The sequence below is a fragment of the Acipenser ruthenus genome, chromosome 37, assembly GCF_902713425.1.
Source record: "Acipenser ruthenus chromosome 37, fAciRut3.2 maternal haplotype, whole genome shotgun sequence".
Taxonomy (NCBI): Eukaryota; Metazoa; Chordata; class Actinopteri; order Acipenseriformes; family Acipenseridae; genus Acipenser; species Acipenser ruthenus.
This window is the reverse complement of record NC_081225.1, coordinates 3,718,917-3,738,759: the sequence shown is the minus strand read 5'-3', so window position 1 is coordinate 3,738,759 and position 19,843 is coordinate 3,718,917. Positions and strand designations below refer to the sequence as shown.

The following is a 19,843-nucleotide window of genomic DNA, read 5'->3' as shown; positions in this document are numbered from 1 at the left end:
TTTGCTAAACTGTATAAAGGTGCACATGTTTGGTATCTTTGAACTCGGGACACTCGGAGCAATTCAAGACTACTGTCTTTTCAACAGTCGAACTAAAGCAGTCAGATTTACAGGTCCAAATATTGTGAAAAACAATTGATTTTTTACTACTTACTGTGACATTACCTCAGATTGCAGAAGGATTGAAGGGAGATGTTATTACCCATATTTACCCATTTCTAAAATCCTTATTTTAAGCAGATTAAAAAAATGTATACTTATGCCTGGGTATCTCATTTTTTGGTGGGGTACTGGGCACATGAAATTAGGGTGGGTGATATACAGCATGGGCTGCATAATTTGAAGTGGAAAAGTCAAAGTGGCCTGGTGTCAGCCTGATCACGTAAAATCCCCAAAACCAATAAAAAGATACACACAAACATGGGCAAATCCAGCACCTTATAAGCTTCTATAGCTTCTAAATATCTTGCATCAAACATTAGTATTTTAGGTAAATACATTTTATGAAAACGTTTTTTTGTTTATAAGAATATCTGTATTTTGTGGTCACATGAATCCACAAAAACTTGGCACCAATGAAAACTTCAGTGTGTGACAAAAAAAAAGTATATATAGGTTTGCCTGGGGTATCTGAAAGGGAACATATGGGAAAACCGCCGACTCCCAAAATCACTAAATTCTTGAAGCACAGTGTCACAAGAGCCTCAGCAGAAGGGGTTAAATCTCTTTCTTTACGTTTTTTTTTTTTCCTGATGTAACTTAAAACGTGAGTATCGATGTTTCTTAAGAAACTGCACAGACGCCATTTCTTAATCAGTGTTAAGTTTATTTCATACATGCAGGGAAACCAGTCCAAGTATAGAACCGATTACCAGTTGTTACATCTTTTACATGACATTAAATACCCTGATGCATAGGTGTCTCTCTCCTCCTCTTTCTCTGACACTTAACCAATAGAAAAGGTACAACACATTATTCTGTTACCATATATTTAATTTTGGGGGTGTGTGTGTGTGTGTGTGTGTAATCTAGTGTGACGACCTCTGAACTCAGTGCATTCTTCAGACCCCTGGTGGTGCCCCAAAAAGGTCCATACATCTGGTTTTTGTCATCTTCCTTGTTCCTATCTCTCCGTTTTGCCTGAGACCCTTTGAGTCCAGTGGCATTATCTCTTATTCTCCCTGTGAACCTTTGGGTCCAACGGCAGTCCCTGGGAGCCTTTTAGCTCCTTTATGCTTTGTATTCCCAAAAGTCTTAGAGCCTGGCCACTTCTGGTCCACAGCATTGTTATCTTGTTAGCTTGCAGTCAATGTTGGACAAGAAGCTTGTAGACGCAAGGTCTCTTATCAATTGTTAGCAGTACATGCAATTTGAACCAAACAGTTTGCTATCTGCAATATTAGTCTCTTTTCAGGAAAGAACACCAGTATAGCTCTGCCAGTCCACATGCGTAGCAAACTGCTAATCAATTCTCGATCCATGTTTTCCAACATTTCCCAAAATGTATGCACAGTAACAAATAAAATGTTTAAAACAATATATCCATCCTCAAGTAAAACTGGCAATGTACCTCTAAGCAAACAGTAGTACAGAATCTCAGAATTACTGTACTGTGTATGTGAATCTTGATTGGATATTTGGTCAGTCACTGAATTATGATTGCCTGGAATGTACTCAAAAAAAAAATCTAAAAACAAAAACAAAGAACACACAATCGTTATGGATTTCTGAGTCTCAAATTACTGTTTCTTTATTTTATGTTTTATAAAATTAGAAGTTTTCTTCATGTCCGCATTAAAATTCTCATTAAAATGAATGCTGTATAACCTAGATGCAAGGGTAACTTGATTTAGGCAGTTTCTGCTTGTTCCTGATTGGTGGACACATCCTGATGAGGAGACAACCCTTGCTCTTGACAAGCTGATGGTTCTGGGGTGGAGCTGGAACTAAGGTTTTCTTTGGCAAGAAGGTTGTGTTTGCGGAGAAGACAGGCCTTCTGGTAGGGGGGTTGGATAGGGGGCTGTGTGGGAGGCAGGTATTGGTATGCCTTATTGGGATCCAGCTACACAGAAGGGACAAAAACAGAAACTCAATTGATATTCAATTAGGAGCACAGGAAAAGCAATCTTTCAAGAATTAGTTTAACTTGAATAACAATGTAGTCAAAACCTATTTATATTTCCTATAGCTTTACAGTGTCAACAGCAGCTACAGCGTTTCCGCTAGGAAAAACTGCTGCCTGTCAGAGACTGGTCACTAAATGTTTTACCGGTCACAATTCAAAACATTGTCATTCGTGTGACACCTGTACAAGTGATACAAATACATGTAGTTATGGAGATAAATAGGTAAATAAGTAAAAAACAACAAAAAAAAACAACAATAATAATAATAATAATAATAATTATTATTATTATTAAGCAGAAAATTAAAAAGAACATAGTTTATAACAATTTGTTTTCAAAAGTTGCCAAAATATTTAAACATATTTGCTTTATAATTTCAAATTCAAATATTTTACACAATAGTTCTTAGCGTAACTGAAAATGTTAGGTTATTATCATAACCCTGGTTTCCCTGAAATAGAAATGTAACCATTACCTCATGGGTATTAATCATTTGATACCGTCTAACCTGAATCGATATTCCAAAGCTGCACGTACTGCCCGTGACACAGTCGTCCCTGCCCCCGAGGGCATAAAAGAGACTGAAGTCACTCAAAACATCATCATTTTTCCCTCAAGACTGCTGCAAAAGATGCAACGACCTTGAAGGTTAATGGTTACATTTCTATTTCAGGGAACATTCCCTTTCAAGTACGAAATGTAACCATTACCTTATGGGTAGACATACCAAAGCTGTCGCAAGGAATATTGCAGACCAAGTGAAAAGCTACAAAGCTCGCCCAAGGCCACCTTGCGCATTACCATGAGGAACCCAGTACAAGTAACAGGGCTAAAAATTGAGGGGAACTCACCTCTAATCTTATGCTGCAAGAGTCGAGCTCGAGGCCGCCATTAACACCCTTGTTCCAAAACTAGGGTTTTGTGGATCCACAACATTCAGCCGATAGAGCTGTGTAGAAGTGTGGGTCGTAGCCCACACCGCTGCACTGCAAATGTCCTTGACAGATGCACCCTGGAATAAAGCCCACAAAGTTGCCATGCTCCTGGTAGAATGGGCAGTGAGCTTCTCTGGAGGGGGCAAGTTGGCTCGATCATATTCAGTCTGAACCATATCTGTGATCCATCTTGATAGCCTCTGATTAGACAGAGCATTCCCATGGGACTTAGCCCCATAACAGATAAAACATTGCTCATACTGCCTCCAACTTTTGGTTTTGTCCACATAATACGCTAGTGTCCGCACCGGGCAAAGCGTATGGAGCTGCCGCTCTCTATCAGACATTAAAGGAGGCGGATGAAGAGCCTCAAGCTCTACCGTCTGATCATGTGGAATGCTAAGATGGTTTTTGGCAAAAAAGCAGGATTAGTGCGAAGCGTTACTTTTGCCCTGGCTTCTGCAAAAATTAAGCGGCTTTTGCAACTGTGAAAAAAGGCCCTGCATATAAACAAAGCACTCACTAGGTATCTCCAGCCCCCCCCACCCTTTCGTTCGCTATAGCTTTCACATATGCTAAGAAATAAATAATAATAATAATAATAATAATAATAATAATAGTTGTACATACCGATTAATCATCTCCTGATCACTCGTTTTATCACCAAACATCTCAATAATGCGATCCAAGTCATTATTTTATTACTATAACATCTGAAAAAAGCTCTACAAATGTCAGTGATATTCTCTGAGCGCTGATGCAGTCACAGCCAGCTTGTTTCCTTATGGCCTCCATTATCAGATGCCAGGGGCAAGTATGACTATTCATGAGATACACCCTTTTTTTTCGGCTTGTCTCGGCTCCTGTCGCTCCCACTCGGCCATTGAATGGTTTTCTTGACTTTTTCCGGAGAAAAAACAACTAGAAACCAGTTTTTTGCGTTTTTTTGATGATGTCGGACAGGGTCCGACATTGGACCGGATAGGAATAATTGCAATGTCGGACCAGGTCCGACATAGAACTGCAAAGGGTTAAGCCTCCAAACGATGGACAATGTCCTTCATAGGCGTCCTAAACTGCCGAGCACCCTTTAAAAATTGCCCCGCCAGGAAATGAGCTCCTGGGGAGATCAATCAATTTTAATATGACAAGCCGAAATGGCTGCCAAATAGACCTTTAAATGTGATGTAGACGAATAGGTCCTGTAAAAATTGCAGTATAACTCCTATGGGACAGGTTGTAGGGTCTAACCCCTTATTATTATTATTTATTTATTAGCAGCCGCCCTTATCCAGGGCGACTTACAATTGTTACAAGATATCACATTATTTTTTACATACAATTACATTATTTTTTTACACATTATATTTACATACAATTACCCATTTATACAGCTGAGTTTTTACTGGAGCAATCTTGGTACAGTACCTTGCTCAAGGGTACAGCAGAAGTGTCCCCCACCTGGGACTGAGTCCAGAGCCCTAACCACTACTCCACACTGCTGCCCATAGGCCACTGTGCCTTAGGCAGGCACCACATTTGAAAAAGGCCCCACTTGTACCCATATTGGGAAAGCGTGGATTACGCTCTGGCATTCTGTAGAGTGTTAATGACTATTCGAGCAAGATGGGCTAAATGGCCTCCTCTCGTTTGTAAACTTTCTTATGTTCTTATTAGAAAGCCCCAAACGGCTGAAATGGTGCCGTTCAGGGCCAGACCCAGAGCTGCAGGCTCAATGGGTCGGGATGCCACAACATCCCCCGTGCCTGACAGAGCAGGTTGCGGCATTTCGGTAGGCTCCACGGCTGGTCTTTCAGGATCACAACCTGTGGTCACAACCTCTCTCCTGGTGCCGCTGAATCATCACTACTGTGAGTTTCTTGCTTAGCTGAAAAAGTTTCAGACAAGCGGCTATTCTCTGCACTCTGTCTCCTGACAGAGTGGACAACATGGTTTTGGAATCCAGACACAGGCTGTCTGTGAAGGTGTGAGCTGGCTTTTTGCATAGTTGACAGACCTAACCGGAACAGGTGATCTGGTGACGGGTTTCATGAGAGGCCCTGTCTGTGCTGGAGATTGAGCACAAATTAGCCAATCGTCCAGGTAACTGTGCACTGATGCCCCGGAGTCTCAATAGGGCCAGAACAGCTTCCGTGCACTCTGAAAATGCACAGGGGGGCCAAAGAGTGGCAGAACGGTAGAACTCAAAACTCGTATGCTGTCCCTTGGAAAGCAAACCTGAGGTACTCCCTGTGCCCTGATTTTATTGGGATATGAAAGTAAGCGTCTTTTAAATCCACCGTAGTGAACCAGACACCTGGACTTACTGACTGCAACAACTGCTGCATGGTTAACATTTTGAACCTCCGTTGACTCAGATAAGGGTTGACCTGTCTGAAATCGAGGATTGGTCTGAGGCCACCATCCCGTTTGGGCACCAGGAATTACCTGGAATAAAAACCTTCTTCCACGTGAAGAGGGTGAACTGGGCAAATAGCCTGCTTCTGCAGCAGGGCTGTCACCTCCTGAGACAATACCAATGCGTCTCGCGGATCCATGACTAACATTGTAGTCACGCCCCGAAATGGAAGAGGACCGTGTTTGAATTGCAGAGAATAACCGGTCTGTACAGTATTGAGCACCCAGGTGTCCGAGGTGCATTGACACCAGTACTCCTGGTAACTCCCTTAAAAGGGGCCCTGAGCAGATTGCTAGGGCTGATGCTTTGCCTGAGGCTTTTGCCTTTGCGCTTAATGGCAGAACTTATCGCAGCCGCGGGTCGGTCGTGGAAACCCCCTCTGGCTTTAGCAGGAGTCGGCTTTGCCGGGTCTCCGAGGCTGCTGGAACCTGGTCTCCAGTTTGGTGCCGGTCTATGTTCTGGAGGCGGCCTCTTTGGAAGCAGGCGCACCAGCTCCTTCATAGACTCCCGGGCCCAATTAGAGCGCTGCAGCATGTCATCAAAAGTGTGTCCTGGAGTAATGGAAGCATCCATCAATGGTGCTTTGTTACCATCCGCTATGCGTGCCTGAGACAGCCAGAGCTGCTGTGGTGTGCGTCTGTGACTCTGTGAGAGAGACTTCAACAAACAGCTCTGGTAAGCCACCAAGATGCTGTTATAATTACCCAGCTGAGTAAGCCTTTTTAAGTATAATTTCAGAAACCCTGCACTTATTCAGGCAGGTAGCATCTTTACTTAAAAGCGCTAGCTTTGGGGCTTGCACCAATGATGCGACAGCGGCATCTACTGGTGGAAAATCAGCCAAGCCAAGTTTTTCTGCCTCATGCAGGCTGTACAGCGTTCCGAAAGAACGTGAAGCAGCAGGTGCTGTAGCCGGGTGACCCCAGGATGAATGCACCTCAAAAACTGAGTGTTTCCGTTTGTCATCTACAGGCCATGAAACATTCAAAACATCATGGCCCTTTTAATCAGTGGCAAAAGCTCAGCTGATAATGACACATGCGCTACTGGTTTTGTGCCATCTGAGTCACCCTCCTCAGAAGCAGCGATAGACAGCAGATCCTCTTGCTGCCACTCTGCATGTACTCCTCAAGTGTGACTGTAATGGTGCAGAGGGAGCAGGTTGCAGTGTGGTCACGCAACAGCTCTGCTAACATGTTTCCCTGTTGGGAGACTGCCTCCCAGAGCTTATCCAGCTGCTCAGAGCTCTCCGATCTACGAGACCGGTGGCTCTTTCTCTTCCTTTTCTTAGGAGGGGAAGGTGAAAGAGAAAGGAAGGGGAAAGTGAAGCCGGTCTCCTACGTGATGGTCTCCTATCTTCCCTAGGCACAGAGCTATGAGAGGATACAGCTCTCTCCTTCTGAGCTAAGGAAGGGGAGCCTCGTCTAGGTCACAAGAATGAAAACCTGGCATAATGTAGCTGCAGAAGTACGTAAATAAATTTACTGATTTTTCATATGCAAACAACACACAAAATATGTCCAAACAGACAATGAGCGCGTTCAGTACCGATCAGAATAAACCTATAAATTCAGCCAGTAAGGCAAAGTCCCAAACAAAGTGAAAACACAGAAGAAACAAAACCTCTGCTTCAAAACAAAGTAGCAAATCAAATAAAATAAAAAAATAAATCCAGCTTAAAAGGAAAAATAAATTGAAACGATCTCACCAATCCTGGGCACCCGCTTGCTTGTAGATCCTTGATTTACGAGTGAGAAAGGCGAGTGAGAAAGTCCAGCGAGTCCAAACGATATCCGGGACTTTTGGCAGCAGTGACCATTTATTCAATCGCACCCAAACATTAGCATTCTTTCGAGTACACTGAGCTTGGTAGTAAAATGCTAAACAACAGCTTGGTGCTGGTTCCTGACTTTAGCAAAACAATAGTAAGTTTTACTAATTTCGAGTTCAGTCTCCCTCTCTGTTACGCTCACAGCATAACAAATGCTAATAAAGACCATAGATTGCCCCGGTGTGTAGCCCATCAAAGAGCCTGCAAAAAGTAATGCGCTCCCCCTTCTGGTGCAACTATTTATAGGAAGCAACAAACAAAAATCTCCAATTTAAGAGACGCGTAATAATTCATTGAATTACTGAACAGACGAATAGGAAAATAGGAAAAGGAAACCTGGCCAGGTTTTAGTGCTGTCCAATTAAGCAACAACATATGGTGTGCTTATTGCACCATATAGAAATATTTAATTGAATATATGTGGCAGGTGCCACAATGGTACCATGTACGGTACGGTACACGGTACAGTATGGTGCATGGTATTAGAACGGTGCACACGGTATGGTACGGCACAGAGCACAGTCCACTACCGTTACAGTAACCTTGTTCACTAAGAACGGTAGTAGATCAGTGACCTACAGTTACCAAAGAAGCAATATGACGAAGTCTAGAGGCGCACTAGAGACACTCATTTGCTCTTGTTAGGAACAGTCAATGTTTCTAGCTGCCTGTCACAGACCTTTTGCTGCCAGTCAAATGGGGCAGCTTCAGTCTCTGCCCGTCAACTGACTTTTGAAACCGTCTCTGGTAGGTAATTACCAGTTAACGGAAACGCTGAGCTAGAATTAAAAGTTCAAGCTTACAAATGGAAGAAACAATTTCTAAATGTACCTTTGGTTTAATTCCATCAGTACATCTTCACACTGGGAAACAGCCCCTTTTGTGTCAACTTGGCTGCGGGAAAGTGTACCCATGTTAATATACCAGGATGGGCAGTTTAAGTTGGTTCATTGTCCATATGCATTGGGTGAGCTGGGTTTAGTAAAGTGTACTCTCTGCTTCACTCCTATGCTTTTCATTGCCAATGCATCTGTCTATAAGATGAACCAATCAATTGTGGACATCAAGCTCCAAGTCATCTGTACGCCGAGGCACAGAATGTAAGAGCACATAGAGTGTTAGTTGTGCAGAATTACCTGAAGGGGGTAGGTCCTGTCAGAATCATAGGCACTCAGGTCTCCACAGGCCAGGAAGGGGACGATCACTCGGTTTGGACCCTCCAGCTGATTGAAGTCGACGTCTGAGAATACAGAAACAAAACTCCATTCAGACACCAGAAGAATTCAGTCTTAACACATTGCCAAACTAGCTGGTTTCCAGCAAAAGTACTGTTACACAATGCACACCCTGTGTCACCATTGAAGTAAATGCTTTAGGGAAACCCATTTTTTATAGAATCAGAAATACAAACAGAATAAAGACTGCATTGTTTTAATTCAGCCAATAATAATAATTATAATAATAATAATAATAATAATAAATAACACAACAACAACAACATTAGCTATGATTGCCAACACTGCATGCGAGAGGAGCCTGGCAGCATTTCCAACAGGCATTAAACTGACATCAAGCACTGGCGAGTCCTGCAATCCTCGATTACACTGAAGCGTTGGCGAGTCCTGCAATCCTCGATTTAACTGAAGCATTGGCGAGTCCTGCAATCCTCGATTACAATGAAGCGTTGGCGAGTCCTGCAATCCTCGATTTAACTGAAGCGTTGGCGAGTCCTGCAATCCTCGATTTAACTGAAGCGTTGGCGAGTCCTGTAATCCTCGATTTAACTGAAGCGTTGGCGAGTCCGGCAATCCTCGATTTAACTGAAGCGTTGGCGAGTCCGGCAATCCTCGATTTAACTGAGGCATTGGCAAGTCCTGAAAACCCCAACGTAACTGAAGCATTGGAGAGTCCTGCAATCCTCGATTACACTGAAGCACTGGCGAGACCTATGATTCTCGTTTTTACTTTATAAACTGGAAATGGGAGTTTTTGTGAACATAGCATCTGGTAGTATAACCCAGGGGGAATGTCATAAAATATCAAATGGTTTAAATCATGAAGTAAAATTGAAAAGGTTAAAAAACTATTTGGCAGTGAATTTGTTAATTTCTACTGGACACCATCTCTGTTGGAACTTTATTGAGAATCTTTTACATGTATGTTTAGCAGTAACATGGTTCTGCTATTTACATATCCAAATGGAGAATACAAAACATGCTTTTAATATTGAAATATCACAATTACAGACCTTTAGTAATAATTTTGGGGCTTTCTAAAAAAAAAACAAGCATATCCTCACCGATATCAATCTTGAATAACAACACAATGTAATATTAAACCGAAAATGATCCTTTTAGCCAAAAAATAAATAAAACATAGTAGTGTGAACGGTAATGACGCACAATAACCCTAATTCAAAGGTTATTGTTTTTTTTTGTTTTTTGAACAGAGTTGTGAAGCTGATACTACTACCATCTAGCTATATACCCTTACCAGAGCTAGAAGTTAACTTTAAGGCCGTAGTGAGGATTTGCTATCAGCATGGAAAGTAGGTAGCAAAATGGTCTTATTCAGTAGCGGTTTAATCGACTAATAATTAAAAAAAATATAAACTATCACATAGTAGACCTATATTTAAACCAGAAAGTATTTATTGAAACCACCTTGTGCTCAACTAAGTAATGGAACTAATGCAAGTCCTTGTCAAAATGTATTGTGTTTTATCCTTAAGTTCTACAAGCATGCAACCATATCTGTCATCTAAGCATCTGACATGCCATCAGTATGTATTTTTCTTATTTGAAATATGAACGACAATTTAACTTAGAAGAAAACATTTTCTTATAAAAAGTTTAGTTTTCGTTCTGTAGAAAATATTTTTTACACATTCAAACAATATTATTTCATGTCTAACATTAGTTGAAATCAGATCTCAGACAATTAGACATTTGCCTCAGCATTTCATTAAAATAAATAAATAAAAATAAATATAAACGATTCAGTCGGTCTAGTGATTAAATAAAGTTATTTGACTGACAAACTATTATTGAGAGCTGGAGTAGATACCCAGAGGATGAACACTGCTGTGTTACTTTCCATTAGCCTTTCATTTGTTACAACAGGGTGCACTAAAGTCTTTCATCACCATCAGCCCGGGTGAATGCCAAAATGACATAAAATTCAAAGCTAATTCAGCATCTGCCCGCTGCAGCTGGGCACTTCGCCAACTGCCCGGGCACTACGGCAACTGTCCGATTTATATATAAGCAACTGTCTCTGTCGATTCACGCCAACCAGCCAGGAATGGCCAAACAAACCTTATTTCCTTATGGTTCAGGACTCTTGCTCGCACACGTTGTGATTTTCCTCAATGATCCACACTACTCAGAAGTCCAAAATTAATTTCATTTTTTATTGAACAAACATTTTAAAGTATATATATATATAAAAACTACTGCAGCCACGTCCACGACGCGTTTCGACTACAAGAGTCTTCTTCAGGTGGTGAATACTATTGTTAATTGGAACACAATCTCTATTTCTACATCTTTTTTTGTTTCATTTTTTTAAGAGGACCCATACCATAATTATTGCATTATTACTTCTAAACATGATTCAAGAGAGATACTCTTACTGTCTTTTTCATTCTTAAACACTCAAGTGTCTCAAACAGTAATTTAGAAGCTTACAAGTGACGAACATTCAGACAGTCTAACTGTGTATAGATGAAATTCAGAAATACATAATAAATCCCCAATGTAGTAATAGATGGTAACTTACAGACAACACAGATACATCTCATACATACCCAGTAGCCAAACATATTTGGAATTCGCTTTTGATCTGATTACAATTAATTACAACTCACGATTTGCCTAATAAATTACATTATTATAAATGATCATTAATTCTCATGCATAAACTTTTTATAATCACTTCGACAAGAATACAATTAAATAACGCTTACATGTAATATGCTTCATATATCTTCACTGATGTATTTACCTCATAGATGTCAATTACAGGATGGACCAAGATCCAGATTTTCATGAAGACCATGCGGTTCCATTGTATTCAATGTGCTTAACAATAGTTTAACTACATTTCCTCCGCCCTCAGGTAATAATAATAATAATAATAATAATAATAATAATAATAATAATAATAATAATAACAATAAACCTTTATATATCGCAATCCGTGTACAATACAATTCAAAGCGCTTTACTTACAGAAAAAAAAAATACAATAATCGAGATTTGAAGATTGCAAATGAAGGTGAATCTCTGATAAAAGGGGGTAAGGAGTTCTAGAGTGTGGGGGCATTTAATCAGAAAGCATCCTCTCCCCTCCTTTTACCATTCACCCTCGGAATACATAAAAGGACAGCATTTGCAGATCTCTGTGTGTTCAGGCTGATAAGGAATTAGCATATTATTTAGATATTGTGGAGATAGTCCATTCAGTGCTTTAAAAACTAGTAATAGAATTTTAAAATCAATTCTGTAATGCACAGGAAGCCAATGCAATGATGCCAACACAGGTGTAATGTGAGCCCTTTTTTTGTTTTAGTTAGCATTTAGCAGCAGCATTTTGCACTAGCTATAGACGTGATATAGCATGACTTGTAAGTCCAGAGAATAAAGCATTACAGTAATCTAACCTAGAAAAAATAAAAGCATGTACTAATTTCTTTGCATCATCCAAAGACAAGAATGATCTAACTTTCACAATGTTTCTTAAATGATAGAAGGACACTAGTAATGTATTTTATATGTGGACCGAAGGAAAGTGCAGAATCAAAAATAACCCCCAGGTTTTTCACTTCAGATTATACATTTGATTTTAGCATACCTAGATCAATATTTGTCGAGTCCATGTGTTGATTAAAAGTAAGACTTCTGTCTTATCAGAATTTAACTGTAAGAAATTCTGAGACATCCAGCTTCTAATATCGGCTAGACATTTGAAAAGAACATTGATAGCTGTTGTGTCACCTGGTTTAACAGATATATAAATCTGTGTGTCATCTGCATCGCTGTGGAAATTCTCCCCATGTTTACGAATAACCTCCCCGAGAGGCAGCATGTATAAAGAAAATAACATGGGACCAAGAATGGAGCCCTGCGGAACACCACATGTAATATTAGCTAGTCCAGGTGTAGATTCTCCTAAGGCAACAAAATACTGATTGAAATTTTTCGAAGATGTTATTATTTCCAAGGAAACTATTAATTTGTTTAAAAACGACTTTTTCAAGTAACGTTGCTAAAAAAGAATGGTTTGAAGTGGGTCTAAAATTACTTAGAACTGAACTATCCAGATTAAATTTCTTAAGTAAATGTTTCACTAAGGCTGTTTTTAAAGAAGAAGGAAACCGTCCTGACGAAAAAGAGCTATTAACTATTTCAAGAACATCATTGGACAGCTTACTAAACACCTCCTTCAAGAGACTGGTTGGTATAGGATCCAAAAGACACGTAGAAGATTTAATGTACATAACTATTTTATTTAAGTCTTTTAAGTTAATCAGAGAAAAATAATGTAATTCTGTTTCGATTGTTTTTGGTGGCACACAGAGCTCAAAATCATTTTGTGTAATTTGATCCTTAATACTAAGTTTTTTTCCATCAAAATAATTACGGAATTCTTCACACTTGATAGGTGAGGCCACAATGCAATATTCAGGTGAAGGAGATGGGTTTACTAATCTATCAATAGTTGAGAAAAGGACTCTAGCATTGTTCTTATTTTTTGCAATAAGACTGGAGAAGTAAGCACTTCTTGCTGACGTTAACGCTGCATTATACTTTGATAGGCAGTGCTTTAAAATATCGTAATGTATTTGTAATTTTGTATCTCTCCATTTACGCTCTGCTTTGCGACAATTTCTTTTTATTTGATGTATATCATTATTCATCCACGGTGTCCTACATTTTAATTTTTACTGGAGCCACAGTATCAAGAGCAGTTTTTAGTTGATGGTTGTATCTGTCAACTAACTCATCAGCTGATAGAGAACTTGTTGAGATGGGTGGATATAGACTAACTACTTCAGAAAACTTTTGAACAACTGCAGGATTTATAATGCACCTTTTAACAGAACTTACTACAGTCTTTTTACATTGAGGCAATATAGCCTCAAATGAAATTAAGAAATTATCTGATAACGCAGGGTCGATAGTTGGGGACATGATCATTTCTAGTCCTTGAGATATAACTAAATCTACAGTATGACCGTGGTTATGTGTAGGCCCTGTTACATGCTGAGTAAACTCAAAATAATCTAATAGACTTAAAAAGTCCATAGCTGTCGAATCAGATAGAATATCGGTATGCAAATTAAAATCTCCAAGTATAAGAATCCTATCATATTTAGTGGAAATTATAGACAGGAACTCTGAAAATTCTGGTAAGAAAGATTGTCTTGGTTTAGGTGGGCGATAGATATTTACCATAAGTACAGGGAGTCGACTATCAAGCATGAAGGATAAAGATTCAAAGGATAAAAATTCCCCAAAACTATTCTGTTTACAATTGTAGATATCAAGGAAAATGCTAGCTAGTCCACCTCCCCGCCCTCCAGCACGTGCTTGCTGGATAAAAGTATAGCTGGAGGGTGAGGCTGCAATTAAAGATGTATCATCCACACCATGCCAGGTCTCAGTCAGAAATAAAAATCCAAGTTTATAGCGAGTGATTAGATAGGGACCGCACATTAAGTAGAGCTACATGTATTTTATTGCACTGCGATAAAGGAGTAGCTGTATTTAAAGAAACTTTAATAAGATTATTGGAAATCAGCCGAGCGCGGATAGATCTACCAGAATAATCCCTACAACTTGCAATAAGGGTTTCAATTTTATTATTACCCTCATCAACAGCTACCTCACTATGATCAGGTTGCTGAAATGAAGGGTTTTGTGTAATACCCTTCAGTGTACTCCCTGTTTGTGTTTTAATATTAATTACATTTTCAGTACATGCACCCGGGTAAAAGATAAAACATTTCTATGAAGGGGGACGGTTATTATTTTTATAGAATACACTGATTGTTTAATCTGCTTAGGTAATTGAGACCCAAACAGTGGTCCACTAAGTCACAGATTGTTACAGTGATGTCCTATGTTTTCTGTTAATCTTAGTAGCCCTTTCCAACCCCGGCCTCTCCCAAAAACTATCCCAGTTATCGATAAAACCCAGTTTCTCAGATGTACACCATTTGGATAACCAACTATTGAGGGAAAATAGTCGACTAAATGCTTCACATCCTCTGTTAATAACAGATAAAGGTCCAGAGAAAATTACATTCTGACATAATGACTTAGCCTTTTGATACAATGAAATGTATTTTTTCTTTAGAATCTCGGAGTCTCTGAATCTTATATCATTTGTTCCAGCATGAATGATTAGTGTGGAAATCTGATTGTGATTTTCAGCTATCTTATTCAGGTTGGCCTCAATATCAGAGACCATTGCTCCTGGTAAGCAACATACTGCCACCTCCTGAGAATTTCTAAGGGTTAGGTTGACATTTCTAATAATAGAATCTCCCACTATGAGCAGGTACTACTACTCTTTCCATGTTTCATTGTTTGGTAGTGTCTGGCAATTGCTTAATCCAAATTATTGTTACGAATGGCTGCCTTATGTTCTGCTATTCTAATTTGGGAGGCTGTGTGGTCCAGTGGTAAAGAAATGGGCTTGTAACCAGGAGGTCCCCAGTTCAAATCCCACGTCAGCCACTGACTCATTGTGTGACCTTGAACAAGTCACTTAACCTCCTTGTGCTCCGTCTTTTGGGTGAGACGTAATTGTAAGTGACTCTGCAGCTGATGCATAGTTCACACACCCTAGTCTCTGTAAGTTGCCTTGGATAAAGGCGTCCGCTAAATAAACAAATAATTTATAAGTTTTGTTTTGTTTTTTCCAATATGCTAAGCCACATGGGCATTTCAACATGTATATAACATTGCAATTGAGTGGTATTGCAATTAATAAAACCTTGAATTGTAAATTTTTTACCTGTATGTGGATGGTTAAATACTTTGTAATTTGAGTATTGGAAGAATGTACGCATTTACCACACAGGTAATTTCAATGTATTGTTGTCGTTAGCCAATTACCACTAGGTGGTGATTTGTACATGGAGGACACTACTGCCAGATGCCCTTGAGGGTAACCGAGTTTTCAGACTGTTTCTAATTGATTTCCACATCTGTATAAGTTGGCAAAGCGTTGCCTTACACTTCCAACCAATTCAGTGGATGCAGAAGGTGCAGTCTCAATGTGGGCAAGTCCACACCAGACAGAGAATGTCGGCAGCAACTGCTGGGGATGTTGCACGTTTGCCTTTAACAAATGACAGCACTGTTTTAGTAAGGAAGCAAGTACCACCACTTTTAGTCTTTTATAGTACTCAAATATTATCTGGTTAGGTTTATTTAATGTTTAAACAGGTCCCCGAAAACGTCCACGAAATCCTAATTTATTCCATAACATACCTGCTAAAAATACGTAAATTTACCATGATTTAAGTAGACCAATTCGAAGACTACCACCAAGACATTACGTATGGATAATGTATACCAGAGCTGTCGCGAGAGAGAAGGAACGGCAGCATATGAGGGACGCACTAGCACTGTCTAACCCAGAGGTTAGCAGTGTGAACTTACACCCTCAAGGACCCCTGTGCCTACAGAAGGCAAGGCAGGGTCTACCACAGTAAGACGGTAAAACCTGGAGAAAGTATGCGGCGTAGCCCAGCTAGCCGCAGTACAAATAACAGACATCGAGGCACCTCTGAAGAGGGCCCAAGATGTAGCCAACCCTCTAGTGGAGTGTGCGGCTACCTTACCAGGTGGGGGCAAGCCAGCACCATTATATGCAGGCGAGACTGTATCCACAATCTAATGTGATAGACACTGCTTAGAGATGGGCTGTCCTAGGGTCCGTGTCCCGTGACAGATGAAGAGCTGATCAGATTGACACAGCAGAGCTGGGTCCCGATGGAGGAATCGCGCTTGTATTATTTTTTATTTCTAAACTGCAAGGCAGTGAAATAAAACCACACATACACGCACACAACAGCAAAGCTGTGAGGGTAACAAAAGACACCACGGCAACGCAGGTGAACTGGAATTTTTAAGCACACTGAGAGGGTGGGCTGAGGCAGTCCAGCAGAGTCAACTCCACAGCGGGGCGCGACAGAGCTGGGGTCCGGTGGTGGATCACGCGTCTCTTTTTTTTTTTTTTTTTTTTTTAACTGCAAAGTAGAGGAAAACGTAAAACAGCGAGCGCTGTAAGGTTTTACAGCGAGGCATGTAGGCTGTTAAACAGAAAAAGAGTAAACACAGCGCAGTAACTGGACAGGGGTGTCTAGCCTGGACTACGTGCAGTCACACAACCGGGGAAGCGCATAACCTACAGCGGAGTGGAGCACCGTCTACAGAGGGAGAGGGCAACGAGGCACCTCGTGCACAGAGCATCCGAGGGCGCTATGCACACCGAGGTACTAGACACCTGCCTACCGAGCACCGTGCGCACACAGTAGTGTAGCACTACGTGCACCTTGCGCTCTTGCAGTAGCTCTGTAGCAGCGGGCACCAACGTGTGCACCGTGTACCGTGTAGCACCGTGAGCTCTTGCGCTACTTTTGTGGCAGTGACCAAGCACCGTGTGCACCATGCACATGCGTCCCGAGCGCCGTGCGCACCGCGCAGCACTGAGCGTTCCCACACTAGCGTTGTACCAAGCACAGAATGAACTGTGCGTCTCGTGCACTGCCGCTGAGGCGCTGGGCGCCGTATGCACTGAAATACCTAAGTATCAAGGGCTATGCGTGCGCCGGGGTAGGGCCGCTACGCAAACATACCTACCCTAACCGCGCGGTCACACACACCTGGTCATAGCGTAGAGTGCCCGATGGGGACACAAGAGCTGAAGCCGCAGTGGGAGAGTTGAGGAGACAGCAAAAACATGTTAGAAAGATAGTACAGGGGAGATCACACTGTTTGTTTACAAGGCCCAACTCACCGAGGTGGGCAGGCCTGTGCAGCCGGCGAGGTCTGCTCGACAGTGGGGATGCAGCAAGGCCTAGACCTGTGGAAGAGAGCACAGCTGGAAGTGTCACTCAACAGTGGGGATACGGCAAGGCCTAGCCCCATGGAGGAACTGAGTACTCTCAGGAAGAAATAGACAACCACTCGCGGGTGACTGCACAGGCAGTCGCTCACACACGACACAGATAACAAAGAGCGGCCTACCACGCAAGTGAGGAGGCCGCTAAAAGACAGAAAGGCAAAAGGCTCAGTCTTTTCAAAGTCTGGGAAAGTGGCGAGCCAGCTTTCAGCACAAATGCAAGGGAAATACAATCGACTTGATTCGACTCGAGAAGCTCTTTTCTATCAAAACGCTCAGCTACACATAAAGGTCTTACCTTACCAGCTTGAGAAGGAAAAAGAGAAATGGCTTCCTTTGGATGATAGTTTTATTCCCTTGGTGGGCGTGACCGAGGTTATAATCCCAAGAAGGGGCCTATCGGCAGCTCTGGTATAGAGAGCTCAGCAATACCTACCCAATGGGCAGGCATATCCCATACGTAATGTCTTGATGGTCGTCTTTGAATCGAAAGGGAACGGTTCTGCATGTCCAAAGTTGTTCTGCATTGTAAAGTTTTATCATTACTTCCCTTGATTTAAATTCAACACTTTTCACAATATATCCGAGCATCTTGTTGGCCTTTTTTATAGCTTCCCCACATTGTCTAGAGGAAGACATTTCTGAGTCAACATAAACTCCTAGGTCTTTTTCATAGTTCCCTTCTTCAGTTTCAGTATCTCCCATATGATATTTATAATGCACATTTTTATTGCCTGCATGCAATACTTTACACTTTTCTCTATTAAATGTCATTTGCCATGTGTCTGCCCAGTTCTGAATGCTGTCTAGATCATTTTGAATGACCTTTGCTGCTGCAACAGTGTTTGCCACTCCTCCTATTTTTGTGTTGTCTGCAAATTTAATGAGTTTGCTTATTATACCAGAATCTAAATCATTAATGTAGATTAGGAATAGCAGAGGACCTACTACTGATCCCTGTGATACACCAGGTTATAGTAATAAAATAACGACTTGGATCGCATTATTGAGGAGTTGGTGATAAAACGAGTGATCAAGAGATGATTTATCGGTATGTACTATTAAGAGTTATTTGAAAAATATAGCGAACGAGGGGTGGGGCGGTGCTGGAGATGCAGTACTGAGTGTCCTGTTGATATGCAATGCCTTTTAAACCTGTTTTACTGTGAAAAAAATACTTTTAAACAGCGTGTCTAAAATAAACTGCGCGTGTGAAAATAAATTGGACCTGACGCGCCTGAGACGCGCTGAATAAATGGACCACTTAGGGTTAAGATAAATACATTTAATAGTTGTCTTACCTGAGTTGTTGCCCTTGTTTTGAAGTGGTCTCTCTTCTGTTTTTTTGTTTTCTCCCCCCTTCCTTTCTAGTTTAAATGCTTCTGAACCTCCTCAAGGATCCTTTCTCCAAGTAGATTGGTTCCCTTTCTGTTCCAGTGCAGTCCGTCCCACCTATATAGATAGTCCTTGTTGTAGAATGTGCTCCAATGTTCAAGAAAGGTGAAGCCTTTGCACCACGATTTCAGCCATGCATTTTGATTTTGTATTTCCAGCTGTCCATATGGTTCTTTGCAGGGTGTCGGCAGTATCCCAGAAAATACCACAGTTTTGGTCTTGTCTTTTAATTTCCTTCCTAGCTCTCTGAATTTGTTTTGCAGTGATCTTGGACTGTCTCTTCCAATGTTGTTTGTACCGATGTGGACGACTACTACCGGTTCGTCTCCTGTTCGTTCTAGGAGCCTGTCCACTTTCTCAGTGATGTGCTTGACAGAGGCTCCTGGAAGGCAGCACACTGCTGTTGTAAGGGGGTCCAAACTGCGAACTGAACTTGCTGTGTTTTTCAATATGGAGTCCCCAACAATCATGACCTCCCTTCTTTTTGCTGCCTGGTCAGTTTATAGGGTCTTGGATGTTGTTTCTTTCATTCTCTTGATGTTGGTTTTGGTCATCTAAATGTTGAAGTGGCTCAAATGTGTTGGATGTCTGGATTTCTGGTGGTTGTGTTTGACGAAGTTTCTTTTTTTCCCTGCTTCTGCCTATCTGAACCCAGCTGTTTCGACTCTCTTCCATCTCCCTGGTGGCTTTCAGTCTGCTAGGGGTGCAGACTTCCATGAATTGTGGGTGTGTCAGTTCCTCAAGCTCCTGTTGCTGTCTCATTTCCTCCAGCTCCATTTCTAACAGACTTACTCATTGAAGCAAGTCCTGGATCGTGCGGCACTTTACACACACTTGGTTGAGCTCTGTTGGGTTTTCTCGGATTTCCCACATCATGCAGTTTTCACAGATTACTGGCTTGAAGACCTTTTTTTTTTCGTTTTTTTTTTTTTTGTTTTGTTTAGCGTAGCTTCTGCAGCTGTCAGCCTGCTTTCAAACTGCTTCTAACTGCGTTGTA

General features: G+C 41.2%; 1 protein-coding gene across 2 annotated transcripts in view; it reads right to left on the bottom strand.

Annotated features, from left to right (window-relative positions):
- Positions 1-1,717: 1,717 nt before the first annotated feature.
- The window catches only part of LOC117411724 (putative tRNA (cytidine(32)/guanosine(34)-2'-O)-methyltransferase), a 34,745-nt gene continuing 16,619 nt past the window's right edge, over positions 1,718-19,843 (bottom strand). For both annotated transcript variants that reach the window (XM_059008543.1, XM_059008544.1), the window contains exons 10-11: positions 8,448-8,551; positions 1,718-2,062 (exon numbers count right to left, since the gene is read on the bottom strand). In XM_059008543.1, the coding sequence (XP_058864526.1) occupies positions 1,850-2,062; positions 8,448-8,551 (317 nt within the window). In that variant the 3' untranslated portion in view covers positions 1,718-1,849. The remainder of the gene's footprint in view (positions 2,063-8,447; positions 8,552-19,843) is intronic.